The sequence below is a fragment of the Sturnus vulgaris genome, chromosome 25 (assembly GCF_052056855.1).
Source record: "Sturnus vulgaris isolate bStuVul1 chromosome 25, bStuVul1.hap1, whole genome shotgun sequence".
Taxonomy (NCBI): domain Eukaryota; kingdom Metazoa; phylum Chordata; class Aves; order Passeriformes; family Sturnidae; genus Sturnus; species Sturnus vulgaris.
In genome coordinates, this window is record NC_142267.1 from 7,103,748 (window position 1) to 7,118,291 (window position 14,544).

Consider the following 14,544-nt stretch of genomic DNA (forward strand, 5'->3'; position numbering starts at 1 on the left):
CTCTAAGGTTTAGGCAGGCCTGGTCAGAACTGGCCTAGAACATGTTTGTAATCCCAGTGCTCTGTTTTAGACGTTTGGGGATTAAAAACAGGTGAATGTCAAATGCTGGATCCGAGGCAGCTGAGCAGAGTCCTCAGTGGGAATGAGCCGGTGTGCAACAGGCATGTCTGCTGTTCCATAGGAGTGTTCCTTTGGCATCTCCCAAATCAAGTGCTAGTGCTGGGATTGCTGGGATGCTCATCCTCTTCTGGTCTCTAGACTGCTGCTCACCAGCTTGTCCTCTTCCCTTTGGGAAACCTGGCAGGGATCTGGATGAATCTGCTGACTTCTGTGGAAAAATCCCGACTAGTCTGGGAAGCAGAGGGATTTATTGTTTTTTCCTTCTCCGGTTTTGCTTCCGGATGAAGGGGAAAGATTTGAGGATTACACGCTGTCACACAAGTTTTGGATTAATTCTGTGAGATGGGATGTAGTTGGGGCCATCCCTCGGCTGGGGTGGATGAGGGTTCCAGGCTGGAAACTGGGATTTGAAAATCCAGCTCCAGTGTAAAAACCAGACTAACAACCAGCCCCTGGATGCGGCTGTGCTGCTGCCTGAGCATGGAAACACAAAACTCCTGGTGGACAGGATTGGATCCAATTTGTGCAAAACAGGCACCATCCTGCCTTGGGAAGAAGTGTCCCAGGCCAGGCTGGACAGGGCTTGGAGCACCCTGGGATAGTGGAAGGTGTCCCTGCCCATGGCAGGGGGTGCAATGGGATGAGCTTTAAGGTCCCTTCCAACCCAAATCATTCCAGGATTCTTGTGAAAGGACAGCCCCGAGTCCTTCCCAGGGATGCATTCCTGTCCCTCTGGACTGCAGATTGCAGGTGGCTTTTGAACCTGGGAGCTTGAATTCCTTTGCGCCTTGAAATCCATGGGGTGCTCTAGCAGGTCTCTTTAACTTCTCAGCTTTGAGACTGGACACATGGCTTTGGTTATCTGGGTGTTCCCTGGAAATCCGATCGGCTGCAATGGTGGCAGTTGGCTCCCTGCAGGATCTACCAGATCCAGCAGAAACAGCTCCTGGCTGCAGCTCTCATCTCATCCTTCTCCAGGGTTAAAGCTCCTCAGTACTGATCCCTTTGACACAACTCTTTCCATATGTTCCCTTCCTCCCAGGCCATTGCAGACCCTTGGCCCTGCTCCAGCCCCTCCTGTAGAATATTCCCCAAACCCCATCTACCTGGGCCAAGCCTTCCACCTGGGCAATCCCAGCAGATAACCACGGGGTGACTATTTCTGTTCCCCACTGCAGCTGATTTTTGGAGTCTCTTGGGGCTGCCCCTTCCAGGGGTAAAAGGCTGCTCTGGCAGTGTGTGTCCCACATGCCTTTTGAGCCAGGCTTTTCCTTTGTTCCCGTTTATCTGTGCGCGTGCGGCTCTGGTGGCTTTTCAGGGCTGGATGGCTGGGCTTTAAAAACTGCTTATAAGGACAGATTCAACACAGATAAAACACCCAGAGCTCATGTCGGGAGCAATCAGAGGCTGGCATTTCTTTTCCAAACATCTGTGGAAGCCAGAGATCTTTGGTTGGTTGGTTTTTTGGCTTTGCAAGCCAGGAAAATCCATCAGCTGGGAAAAAAATAGCTCAGCCCAGCTTTTAGCTCCTCATCCCAGCCAAAAGAACAGTGTCAGCTATGCAGGGATGGGGTCAGCTGTGCTTAGGAGGAGTGAATTGTGCTACACCCTCAGCCTGCTCGAACCTTTATTTACAGGAAGGATCACCTGGTTGTTGGGTTGGGTGGTGTTAGGGAAGGATAACCTGGATGTTGGGCTGGATGGTGTTACTGGAGTGGGGAGCTCAGGAACGCAGCCGGTTCCCTACTGGAACCAGTGGGAACCAGTGCAGTTCATTAATGAGGTTCTGATGGCTCCTCAGCCCAATCTGTGTGCAGTTCCAGACAGGATCTCGTGTGTTCCTGGGAGTCTTTGAAGGGCCGCTCCCACCTCCCACATCCTCCAGAGGGCTTGGACTTTGAGCAGGTCCTCGGGTCCCTTTGATGTCCCTCTGTGCAGGGCTCCTCTGCATGCCTGAGTCCTGAGGTCACAGAGCTGCCTTCCCCTTCCAGCAGCTCCCTCGGGATGTTCCTACCTTCCTGAGGACCCGGCAGCTCTCCCTTGCTTTAGGGATACAGCATTAATTCTCCAGATTTTTGCACATTCCTGCTCCAGCACAAGATCCTGGAGATGCTTGTGGTGCATCTCGTTTGTGGAGAGCATCCACAGATATCCCAGTTCTGCTGTTGGAAGCAGCTTTGAGAGGCCAGCGCTTCTTTGACTTGTAAAATGCAGAATTTTCCTGCATTGCAGAATGAAACTCAGCTCATTTACGTCCGTTCAATGTCCAATAACAGGCAAAGCTTCCTGAAAAACCAGGACTGGCCTCTGCCCTGGGCTGTTTGCATGGCACTGACTCACTTGGGAATTGTGTTCATGGCTGAGGCCAGAGTTGACCTTCAGGTTACAGCAGTGGGAGGGTGACTTTCCTCACTGCACTATCCCAGACCTTTCTGAGCAAGGTACCAATGTTTTTTACATCCTGGAATGACTCTAGCTGCCCCATTTTGTTTAAAAAGAACCCAATTTAACCCCAGCACCTTGTGGCATCCCTGGTTGAATCACCCGGCTTAGGTATAAATGTTTTATTGTGGTTCCAGGCTTAGGAGAAAAACTTTCTGCACTGCCAGGGAATTATTTAGACTGGAAACCTTCTGGTCTGGGTTAATGAATTGCACACATGGAATGAGCCAGGAAAACTGGAATTCAGGAACGAGGAGTAACCAAATGTGACCTTCACTGGCATCTCGTCCTCACGGAGACCTTGGTACAGCCCTGGCCACACATTACTTTGTATTAAGTGCTTATGCAGAGCTTTATTCCCATTTTTCCCTTATCTCCATGAGGCTGAGGGCAGCAGAACACTTTGTCCCTGGAGAAGGGCTCAGGGACACCGTGGCCATCTCTGCATCAGGCCAGGGGCTGCTTTGTGCTGGACTCTTCCCTCCCAGCACCTGGAACCCATCGCAATGGAATTGCTTCCCTCAGCTGCAACATCCTGAAATAGCTGCTCCGGTTTCTTTTAAAAATAGTCTGTTCTGGGTGTCATTCCCTGCTAAAAATGTGTCTCTGAGTCCTGCTGGGACATGGGACGGGACAGAGGCCAGGTCGGAGCATCGGCTGTTTCAGAGGGGTGGCAGTGCCGCTGTGGCCACGTGTGAGCCGTGCCCTTGAGCTGCCCTGCTCCCAGAGCCGGGCACGGAGCCGTGGGGCTGGGATGGGGATTGCAGGATTAATTGGAAACAGTGGCTGCAGAGGTGGAGGAATGTGCTGGGTGCTGGTGACCTTCCAGTGGGAAGGAGGATGCTCAGAATCAGCTGGGCTGGAGAGGCTTGAGCTGTTCCTGGGAAGCAGCTCAACACCTCACACATCAGCAGGGCGGTGACACAGCACCTCTGGCTCCAGGGGCAAGCAGATATTGGGATTTTGCAGCAGATCGTGGCCAATTTCCCAACATCAATTCAAAGAGATCGAATCATTTGATATTTGCTCTTGCCAACAGGGTTCTTGCATTGAGGCTGCTCCTGCTCTGAGCAGGTTAAGAACCATAAAATCCCAGAATGCTGTAAGTTGGGAGGACCTTAAAGCTCATCTCATTCCACCCTCCTTCCATGGACAGGGACATCTTCCACAGGAATCCCAGAATGGTTTGGGTTAGAAGAGACTGTAAAGCTCATCCCATTCCACCCCCTGCCATGGGCAGGGACACCTTCCACTATCCACGAATTCTCCAAGTCCCATCCAGCCTGGCCTTGGACACTTCCAGGGATGGGGCAGCCACAGCTTCTCAAGGATGTGGTGGCCACTGGCCACAGGAACAACAGTAGGGTTGAGAGGTGAGCTCAGGAAAACCCTCGGCACACACGGAATCATCTGAGCACAGCAAATCCTGATGGCACCAAACCCAGGAGGTCACGTTGTCCTTGTGCAGGTCCTTCTCAGGAGGCCCCTGGTCCCTACAGAGCCCTTTGAACCCCAAAAGATTTTCCATGATTTTTAGAGCAGCACTGCATCCTGCAGACTCAAGCAATGACTTCACAGCCACAGTGTTCAGGGCTTCCTTCTCAAACGTGGGGTTCAGTGACTGCTGCCACTTGTGAGCACCCCACACATCTGCACGAGCCACTCTGGGTGCCTTGGAACTGTGTCCCTTCTCCCTCCTCAGGGAGAGACGTTGAGAGGTATTTGGAGGTAATTATTGCTTTTATTCGGCGCTAAAGCAATAATTTGGAGGGATACACTGGAAAACCAGCAATTTCCTGCCAGTGAGTGACAGATGTTTTGCTGTGTTTGAGATGTGCTTTCAGGCTCCTACTAATTACATTGACACAAATTGGCAGGAGTTTTCTTCCCAGGCTCCCAACTCTAATTTTGCCTTTTTTTTTTTTTCTGTTATTTTCTTTTTTTTTTTTGAAAGGTGGAGTCTCCACATTGTGACACATAGGGAAAAAACGATGCAGAGGTGGGGGTTTGTGTTCAAACGTGGTTTTCCTAACTTTTCCTCCCTCCCTGCCAGGTTCCTACCCGTCTCCCAAGGCTGGGGCCACACTGGTGGTCTACAAGGACTTGCTGGTGCTTTTTGGGGGGTGGACCCGGCCGAGCCCTTACCCCCTGCACCAGCCCGAGAGGTTCTTCGATGAGATCCACACGTACTCCCCCTCCAAAAACTGGTAAGAGCAGGCTTTGATCCTGGAAAAATGACTCTGGAATGCAGCTGGAGAAATGCCTGGGAAGCTGTGCATGGTCCTGGTTTCCCAGGTGTGTTTCTAATGCTATCTCTGAAACAAAAAAAAGCCACACAAGCACAGCAGAGCTGAGGACAGGGTGCTGGCAAGCACCTCGTGGTGCTGTTGCTTCCATATGATTCTGGACTTGTACCTAAATATTCCAGGCCGCCTGAGCATCCCCATCCAGGTGGGAAACCTGGGTGTTAAAAATGCCTTATCACTTTGGCTGGGAGCAGTGAGGTGTTTCTGAGATAAGCCTGAAGTGCTGGAGGTCTTGTATTTAGTGATGATCCAACTCAGCTCCCTCAGGGAGATGTGATAAATCAGATTTCTCCATCATTTCAACCTCTGCCTTTACAGCTCCGGGACTGGAGCATCCAGCAGTGTCCGTGGAGCTGGCAGGAATTTTCCCTTTGGGTACCATTTGGCTGATTTTAGACCCAGCTTTCTCACTGATCATGTGTGTGAGAAGGAAAATGCTGTATCAAAGATATGCTTCTCTTGCACTGAGAACTTTTCATCCTCCAAAGTATCAATTATCCAGTGCACTTTGGGCAGTGTCATTACAACTCTGTAATTAAACCTCTTGGAAAGAATTCGAGGCAAACTTAATTGGAAGGGAAGATGTTCCTAACTTGGCCATGGGACTTTGTCATGCCTTAAAAATGTTTAGCACATTGGGATTTCTAATTAGTTTCGTTGCTATTTGGATATTTGGAGGTTTTCCCTGTGGTTTTCCCCCGTGACATGTTCTTGAGGACTTTGCAGGCCACTGGGATTTTTTTTTTCGTCTTTCATCCAGCATTTTCCTTCATTGGGGAATATGTTTTTGCTTTTCTTCCCAGGTGGAACTGCATCATGACCACCCACGGCCCCCCTCCCATGGCAGGACACTCCTCCTGTGTCATTGAAGACAAAATGATCGTTTTTGGGGGCTCCCTTGGATCCCGACAGATGTAAGTTTGGGATGAGGTTGTCTGACAAGCGTCCCTGTGAGCCAGGAGGGGTTTGGGATGGTCTTGGGGTCGCCCATGAGGAATTTCCTGCAGGATTTTGGGGTCTGCCTGCTGCCTTAGCACACTCTTTGCTTCTCGCAGCAAATCCCAAGGCTCCAGCCTGCAAAAATCCCAATTCTGCCATAAAACCTGGCCCTGAGCCCGAGTTCCACATCCCTGGTTGTATCCTCAGCCCATGTTGTCTCATTCCTGCAGGAGCAACGACGTCTGGGTGCTGGATCTGGAGCAGTGGGCTTGGTCCAAGCCCAGCATCTCCGGGCCCAGCCCTCACCCACGCGGGGGCCAGTCCCAGGTGAGCTCAGCCAGAGAAGCCAGGCACAGCCTCACTCCCAGCTCCAGACAGCTCTGCACAGGCTCATTCCCAAGCTACCTGTGCAGTCCTTGCCTGCCAGGCCCCCTCCCTCTCCATGTGGGCACAGCCCCCATCTCCCCCCATGACTCAGTACTCTAATGAACAAATCCCTGCTTTAACCCCACTCATGCCCCGTGGCACCTCAGATCAATGGAGAGGCAGCACAGCCTGGTTTGGCTCCAGGCCCTTGTGACTGCTCTGCTCTCCCTGATCCTGAGATTGACTCGGGATTGCTCCAAGCACAGCTCCAGCAGTGCCTGCCCCGGGGCAGGGAGCTCATGGCTGTCACCTGGCCTGAGGCAGGTGTCCCCATCCAGGATGGTTAGTGATTCCCAGAGTGTGGCTGGTCTCACCAGGGCATGCAGCAGGGCTCAGATGGCTCGTGCTGGAACGTGCCTTTCCATGCCCTGGGAAAGGAGCCCGCAGGGATCTCTCGCCCACCAGCAGCACTGATCAGACAGTGCTGCCAGCACCTGCCCTCTCAAACAATCCTTCCACCTTCCTCTCCTTTGCAGAGGGATGTCGGGTCCCTGGTGCTTTGGGGAGGGTAATTGCTCTCCTCAGTGAGAGGAACTGGTTTGGGACAAGGAGTGGGATGAGCCCTTCATCCCACTCTGCCCTGGGCCCGGCAAAACCGGCTCCATCCCAGCTCCACTCCTCATCCCGGGGCACAGAACCCAGCAACGCCCGTGCAGTGGAGAACCTGCCTCTGTCTGCCCTTGGGGGCCTGGCCAAAAATCCTTCCCAGCCTGAAGCTCTCCTTTGTCCCCTCCAGATCGTGATAGACAACGAGACCATTTTAATCCTTGGAGGCTGCGGGGGTCCCAATGCAGTGAGTACCTGGAGGAGCAGGGACATCAACATCCCCCTGGCACTTGGGGGCTGGATTTGGGATGGGAGGACTCTGCACGTTGGTGGCGTTTTATTCCCTCAAATCTGGGCACCCCCAGGTAGATTTTCAAGAGAAGCTGTTTAGCTGTTGCTGGAGCTGCTTTAATTAATAAAAGGCGCTTTCTGAGCAGCATCCTGGGTTCACTGAGGCTCGTCACGATGAGCCCTGACTATGTATGGGGATAGCAGACGGGAATGAAGGTATTTATCCATGGCCATAGTGGGGTGTAGTCACTCGTGGGTGATGAGTTCCTGCTCTGGGTCAGCATCCTCTGTCTGCAGCAGCAGAGTACTGCTCTCAACATTGCCGTGATGGGCTGAGCCCAGCAGCAAACTGGGCTAAATCTCAGCCTGGGCTCCTGACTCCCAGACCAGACTCCTGAATGTGTCACCCTTCCCTCCCCAGCTGTTCAAAGACGCCTGGTTGCTGCACATGCAGGCCAACCCCTGGACGTGGCAGCCACTCAAGGTGGAGAACGAGGACCACGGAGCCCCGGAGCTGTGGTGCCATCCTGCGTGCAGGGTATGGACACAGCAGGGTTTCTGCTCCCTCACATACATCCCTCCCTCTTGATTCCCTGCCCCAAATGCTCCATAACCACCATCTGTTGGTCCCTGAGCCCCGCTGTGTCACACGTATGACAGGGCTGTGTGTGTCTCCATGTCCCCATGCCATGCCGTGTCACACGTGAGGCAGGGCCGTGTGTTTGTCCCCATGTCCTGCTGTGTCACACGTGGGACAGGGCTGTGCAAACATGCCATCATCTTCTCCCCAGCACCAAGGGTGCTGATGTGTGTTCCCTGCTCTCTCCACAGGTGGGACAGTGTGTCGTGGTGTTCAGCCAAGCTCCCAGCGGGAGAGCCCCGCTGAGCCCCAGCCTCAACTCCCGCCCATCTCCCATCAGTGCCACGCCACCCGCCCTGGTGCCTGAGACGCGGGAATTCCGCTCCCAGTCTCCCGTCAGGAACACGGACGAGGCTCCCTGCGTCAATGGCCGCTGGGGCACGTTGCGGCCCCGCAGGCAGACGCCGTCGGGCTCGCGGGAGGGCAGCCTGTCCCCGGCCAGAGGGGACAGTTCCCCGGTGCTCAACGGCGGCACCGTGTCACCCGGAGCGGCCCTGGACAGCCCCGTGCAGGCCCTGTCCCCCAGCACCCCCTCGGCCGCCGAGGGATTCGACCTCAAGGTGGGGCCGGCCCTAGTGCCGCGCCGGGGCTCGCTGCCGGAGCAGAGGGATCTGCGCCTGGCCTCGGTGGAGCTGGGCTGGGAGCAGAAGCCCACGCCCCTCCTGTGTCAGCTGGACGGTGCGGAGGGCAGGACAGCGGGCACACGGAACCCCCCGGAGCACACCAACGGCATCCACACCCCGCCCCACGCCGCCGGCGCCCTGCCCGGGGCCGTGTCCCCTGGCGCGCTCCGCCGCAGCCTCGAGGCTGTCAAAGCCCTCTCCTCCAAAGCCACCTCGGCCTCGGCCGCGCTCAGCCCTCCCCTGGCGGCGTCCCCGGGGTCCCCGGGCGCTGAGCCGGGCTCGGCGCGGCCAGGCACTGCACAGGGCGAGGGGCACTCGCTGCCCCCCATCGCCCGGCGCCTCGGGCACCACCCGCCGCAGTCGCTGAACGTGGGCAAGCCGCTGTACCAGAGCATGAACTGCAAGCCCATGCAGATGTACGTCCTGGACATTAAGGACACCAAGGAGCAGGGACGAGTCAAGTGGAAAGTGTTCAACAGCAGCTCCGTGGTGGGGCCGCCCGAGACCAGTTTACACACAGTGGTGCAAGGCCGAGGGGAGCTGATCATATTCGGTGGCCTCATGGACAAGAAACAAAACGTCAAATATTACCCCAAAACAAATGCCTTGTACTTTGTGCGAGCAAAGAGATAATGCGGCCCCTGGCCGCTGCCACCACCCATCCCCTCCGTCCCCGCGGCTCTTCCTCCTTCCCGAGCCCCTTCCCGACACGCAGGCATTCAAACTGTGAATTAGGGAGCAGGAAACCAATAAAAGTCCAAGCAAACCCTCCAGCGCTGCCCCGGCAGTTCCCAGTAAGACCCCAGTCGAGCGAGTTGTGTTTACAGGCGGGGAAGGACCCGAAGATCCGAGGATTTGGGGTGAGCAGCCAGGGAATTCCAACAGTCAGGATCTTCCTGGGTTTATTTTCCAAGTGTTTGTGAGTCTTGGTCTCTCCAAAACTCCTTGTGGATTGTGAGTAGAAGTGATTTTATTGAAATAACCCAAATTCCAGCAGACAGGAGGCCGTTAGCTTGATTAATTCCATGCTCGACTCAGGAAAATAACAGCAATATCCCACTGGGAATCTCCCAGCGCTGCCAACCTTTGCTCGACACAAACACGATGCCTTTTTATTTTGCCTCTCACCTGCCACTTGTCCCTGTCCTCCAGACAGGACCAAAAGGAGGAGGAAAGGACATTTTTTTTGTGTGTCAAAATGCCAAAAATGTCGATTGTTAGCATCCCTCCTCTCCCTGCCCTGCTGGATCAGGCTTCAGGATCAGCCCTGATCCCCTCTGACCAGAAAAAATACTCTGAAAATCCCAGTATTCCCCCAAAACTGATATTTGGCTGCCAATTCCCTTCTAGACTTAAAAGTTTCATTTCATTCAACAGCCCAAACCCGTTCAAGGTCGAAGCAGCCCCTTGGAGCCTGGGAACAGGGTGGGTTTTCCAGGGAAAAGGACAGATACTGGTAAATCTGAGGGCAGCCTCGATGCAGTAACTTCACCTCATCTTTGCACGTGCCTCCTTCTGCAAAGATTAAATCCAAATCCGAAGGGATTGAACCTGTGCGTCCTTCTTGGACAACCCCCTTCCTTCCCTGTCCCCTCGAGGGAGGGGGAAAATGGGGCGGATTCTGCCAGGTTTTGGTTAACAACCTCCAGCACCCTAAAAACAGGGAGCCCTCCCCAAGCCGGCAGTGCCATGACGTGGTCCCTTCCCTAAATTTTTGTTCTCCATTCCCACTGAGCTTTTTGCCGGTTGGAGCCTTAAATCCCATCCCAGCCGCATGGGGATGGGGAGGGATTTGCTTCACCCGCGGCATTTCCACCTCTGTAAATAAATCCCTCATCAAATCCCACCTCTCCTATTAATCCCAGAACGATTTGATTTGTCCTAAGGGAAAGCAAAATGCAATTCCCCCCCCCCACCCCCCAAAAAACTCCAGACCTCAGGAGCACCTTGGGTGAGCTGTGGAATATTCCTTCTCCGAGCGTGGCCGTGGGGAAGGCGGTCGAGGCTTCGGCATCGATTCCCACATCCCCTTTGCATGTTTTTTGTCATCCGTCCCCCAAAAAAAGAGTCAAAGCCAGGGATGGACGGCACCTTGATGTCCTTCTCCCCACAGAGCATCCTCGAGGGGTGCTCTGCCAGCGTTTACATCCTGCACCGCTCCCGGGATCCCCCCGGTCGGGAAACGCATGTTCTGTGCCGTTCACGAGACACTCAGCCCAAATTTTGATCCCTGCCCCCCGAATCCCGCGGGAGCCGCTGGTGCTGTGAGCGAGGTGTCCCCCCCGCGACTCAGGTGTCCCCCCGCCGTCATTCCCGGGCCGAGCGCAGCAATGGGAGGCGATTCCAGTGATATTTAAAATCTTGTGTACATTTTGGGGGGGTTCATGGGGGTCCTTCCCCCCCTTCCCGATGAATTTTTAGTGGTTTAACAAATAAAAAGGAAAAGAAACGAATGGTTGGTGCTTTTGGGGAGGAGTGGGCTGGGAATGACGTGGAGGAGAAGTTCCTGCTGCGCTCCCCACAAGTTTAGGGTGAAAAGGGGGATATTTGTGCCAGGGGATGTTGGAGCAGCAGAGGGGAACAAAGGGGGACACAAGGAGTTTGAGATACTGAAGCCCCTTGGAGCCAGAAATTGGGGTTGGGTACCCCAAAGCCTGTTGGGATTGAAAACGGGATCCCAAAGCCTATTGGAGCTGGGAATTCAGGGATTCCCCAAACCCTGTTTGGGATGGGGACCTCAAAACCTTCCAAGGCTGGGAACTGGGGATGGGGAGCCCAGGTCCAGCCTGTGCTGGAATTTGTAGACCTCATATCCTGCCAGGGTTGGGAATTAGGGACAGAGACCCCAAAGCCTGTCAGCACAGGAAACTGGAGACACCAAACCCTCTTAAGGATGGAAACTGGGAATGGGGATCCCAACGACTGCTGGAGATGGTAACTGGGGATGCCAAAACCTCCCATCGCTGGAATTGTGAACCCCAAAACCTGTTGGGGCTGTAAATTTCGGATAGGGACTCCAAAGCCAGTCGGGGCTAGAAGTCAGGACCCCAAATCCTGCCAGTGCTGGGAACTGGAGATCCCAGAGCCTGTTGGAGATGGGAATTGGGGATGGGGATCCTAGAGCCTGCTGGGGCTGGAAATTGGGACCCCAAGTCCTGCTTGTGTGGGAGATGCTGGACCCCAAAGCATTCTAGTGTCAGTGATTAGGGATGAGGGCTCCAAAGCCTGGAGAAACGGGCAGTTGGGAACCCCAAATCCCGCCAATGCTGGGAATTGGGGATGGGGATCCCTAAATCATTCCAGTGTCAGTACTTTGGGATGGGGACCCTCCAAAATCCGCAGGTTCGGAGTCACCCCACCTATCCCGTCAATCCACCCGCGCACGCGCAGCTGCGACTGGGCGTCGTCTCCGTGGCGCCCCGCCCATTTAGTGACGTCACTGCGAGGCGGAAGCGGCCTCAGGTGAGCGGCGGGGCCGTGTCTTAAAGGGCCCGCGCGGGAAAATTGGTGTGGGAGGCAACGCATGGGAAGGATTTGGGGGGCAGCGGGTGCGGGGAGGGGGACAGGGGGCTGGGCTCTCCCCCTTTGGAGTGTTGTGGGGTTAAGGAATCGATTGGGGGAAGCACAGACCCCGTGGGGTTGACAGGCACCCCGTAAAGGAGTGCAGGGATTCCGTGTGAGGCTGTGAGGGGACACCCTGGGGGGATAGCGGGACACTGAGGGGGGATCAGGGACCCCAAATTGGGACACAGGAGCCGGAGAGACCCATGGGAGGGCGGTGGGACCCCACAGGGTGTGCAGGGACCCCGGGGGTGGGGGGAAGGATCCTCTGGGGGGGCAAAGACCCTGTGATGGGATACTGGGGTGGCGGGGGGGGACAGAGACCCCTATGATCGGTCTGGGAACCCATGGGAGGGCTTTGGGACCCCAGAGAGGGCTTTGGGACGCCATGGGAGGATGCTGAGACTCCATAGAGAGAGCACAGACCCCAAGGCTGGGGAGTCAGGCACCCCACAGAGCGGTGTCAGGGACCCCATGGGTGGTTTTGGGCACCCTATGGGAGAATGCTGGGACACGGGGGGTGTTTTAGGGACGCGATGGAGGATTTAGGGACCCTGGGGAGGGTGCCTGGACCCTGGGGTGGGGTCAGAAGGGGACCCCAAAGCTGCGGGAGGCAGTAACCCCATGGGGGAAGCGGGGACTCTTCGCCGCCCCCCAGGTTTGGGGCCCATGGCAGACCAAGACCAGGCGCTGGAGCCGGGCTGGCTCCTGTCCTCCGCCGGCCGCCCCTACCTGGACTCCATCCTGCACAAGAACCAGAGGAGAGTGTTCGGTGGGTGCCCCCCCCGTGCCCCCCAAGTCGGGGTCTCAGCCCCCAGAATCACCCTGAGCCCCCTCCCCAGGTCTGCTGGAGCGCCCGGCGCTGCCGCCTGCCCTGGCTGTCCCCACTGTCACCTACAAACTCTTCCTGGCGGGGAGAAGCGGCGTCGGGAAGACAGCGCTGGTGGCCTGGCTGGGGGGGACCCCCGCGCCCCCCGCCCACCACGAGACCCTGGGTACGGCCTGGGGGTCCCGGGGGTGACGGTGCTGCATGTCCCCGCAGGGATCGAGGCCACCACGGCCACCACGACACCCTGGGTGCGGCCTGGGGGGTCCAGGAGGTGACGGTCCCTCGTGTCCCCGCAGGGATCGAGGCTACCACGCTGTTCTGGCCGGCCAAGCCCCGCGCTAGCGGCCGCCCCGTCCTGTTCCAGCTGCACCTCTGGGACTGCGGGGACGGAGCGCTCAGGAAGTTCGAGCACCTGCTGCCTGTGAGGGGGGGGACGCGTTTCGGGGTGGGGGACACCTCCAGGAGCCCGCAGTGAGGGGGTGTCCCCGTCTCCAGGCCTGTAAGGAGGAGGCGGACGCCGCCCTGTTCCTGTTCTCCTTCACGGACCGCGCGTCCTTCGAGGAGCTGCCGGCGCTCATGGGCCGCGTGCTGGGCCCCGGGGACCGCGACCTCGTCAGGATGGTCGTGGGCACCAAGTATCCTTTTGGGGGGTTCCTCTGGGGGCGGCAGGTCACCCTGTGGGGGAGAGTTCGTACCCCCAGAACTCTCAGCGCATGGCATCGCAGCGAGCACACTGAGAACGGGCACACCTCCGTATACCAATGGATTCCCGACTCGTGCTGATTTTATCGGGGTTTGGGGTTTTTTTAGGTGTTCCTTGACCCTGTGCCCCACCCCCCATTGCCCCAAAATGGATTTGCACCCCCAGATTTCTCAGCATTTGCTGAGCATTTGCATTGAGAGTCTCAGCAGACTGAGAAGGTGCAACACTTCGTGACGCCAATGGATTCACAATTCCCATTTCTCTTTAGGTGTTTTTTAGGGGATTTTTCGAGGTGTTGATGACCCCGTGTCCCCCCCAGTTAGATTTGCACTCCCAGATTTCAAACCAGTCAGTCTCTGGGCAGGCAGAGTACATTCCCACCTCGTTGCACCGATGGGTTCGCAGCTCCCCATGAATCTTGGGTGGTTTTGGGGGATTTTCCGGGGAGTTGCTGTTTCCCTTGACCCTGTGTCCCCTCCCCACCCCAGATTCGACCTGGCCCCACACGCGGCCGTGACGGAGGGGGACGTGCGGGCCTTCGAGGGAACGTGGGGGCTGCGGGTGCTACGGGCGGGGGGGACCCCGGCGGCCGGCGGGGCGCGGGCGGGGCTGGCCCGGGTCGCCCCCGTCCTGGACGCCCTGGTCGAGGGGCTCTGGCAGCGCGACCAAGTGACCGCCGGTGTCACCACGGGGGACACCCCCACCTGACCCCCCTCTTGGGGCGGGTTTGGGGGCTGGGAGAGGAAAAGGTGCTTTTTTGCTAAAATCAGTGATTTTTCTATGAAAAAGATCCCTGACTTGTCCGATTCGGGGGATGAGGGGTCTGGAGGGATTTGGGGTGAGTGGGGTACTGGGGATTTGGGGTGCTGGGGTAATGAGGATTTGGGGCTTCTGGGGGATGTGAAGTGCAATGGGATCATCAGGAAGTGGGTGCTGCAGGATTTGGGGTGCTGCAGGTGCTGGGGGTGTGGGGTGCACTGGGATCCTGGGGATGGGGGTGCTGCAGATCCTGGGGGATTTGAGGTTCGGTGGGATCATGCAATGGGCGTGTTGGGCCTATTGGCAGATTTGGGGTGTTGTGGATCCTGGGGGATTTGGCTGCAGACGGACTATGGGAA

At 56.4% G+C, this 14,544-nt stretch overlaps 2 protein-coding genes across 4 annotated transcripts in view; both read left to right on the plus strand.

Annotated features, from left to right (window-relative positions):
- FBXO42 (F-box protein 42) overlaps window positions 1-10,786 on the plus strand; it is a 44,672-nt gene extending 33,886 nt beyond the window's left edge. For both annotated transcript variants that reach the window (XM_088178848.1, XM_088178849.1), the window contains exons 5-10: window positions 4,616-4,769; window positions 5,672-5,782; window positions 6,038-6,134; window positions 6,970-7,026; window positions 7,492-7,608; window positions 7,902-10,786. In XM_088178848.1, coding sequence (XP_088034974.1) covers window positions 4,616-4,769; window positions 5,672-5,782; window positions 6,038-6,134; window positions 6,970-7,026; window positions 7,492-7,608; window positions 7,902-8,966 — 1,601 coding nt within the window. In that variant the 3' untranslated portion in view covers window positions 8,967-10,786. The remainder of the gene's footprint in view (window positions 1-4,615; window positions 4,770-5,671; window positions 5,783-6,037; window positions 6,135-6,969; window positions 7,027-7,491; window positions 7,609-7,901) is intronic.
- A 997-nt stretch (window positions 10,787-11,783) lies between these two features.
- On the plus strand, window positions 11,784-14,214 carry CPLANE2 (ciliogenesis and planar polarity effector complex subunit 2). Of its 2 annotated transcripts, XM_014888381.2 has the most exons (5): window positions 11,787-12,666; window positions 12,737-12,889; window positions 13,020-13,144; window positions 13,219-13,358; window positions 13,915-14,214. In XM_014888381.2, exons 1-5 carry the CDS (start codon window positions 12,519-12,521, stop codon window positions 14,132-14,134), a joined length of 786 nt encoding a protein of 261 aa, XP_014743867.2. In that variant the 5' UTR covers window positions 11,787-12,518; the 3' UTR covers window positions 14,135-14,214. The 2 variants fall into 2 exon arrangements, with proteins under 2 accessions (XP_088034736.1, XP_014743867.2); XM_088178610.1 differs by having other exon boundaries at window positions 11,784-12,889; window positions 12,937-13,144.
- Window positions 14,215-14,544: the final 330 nt, after the last annotated feature.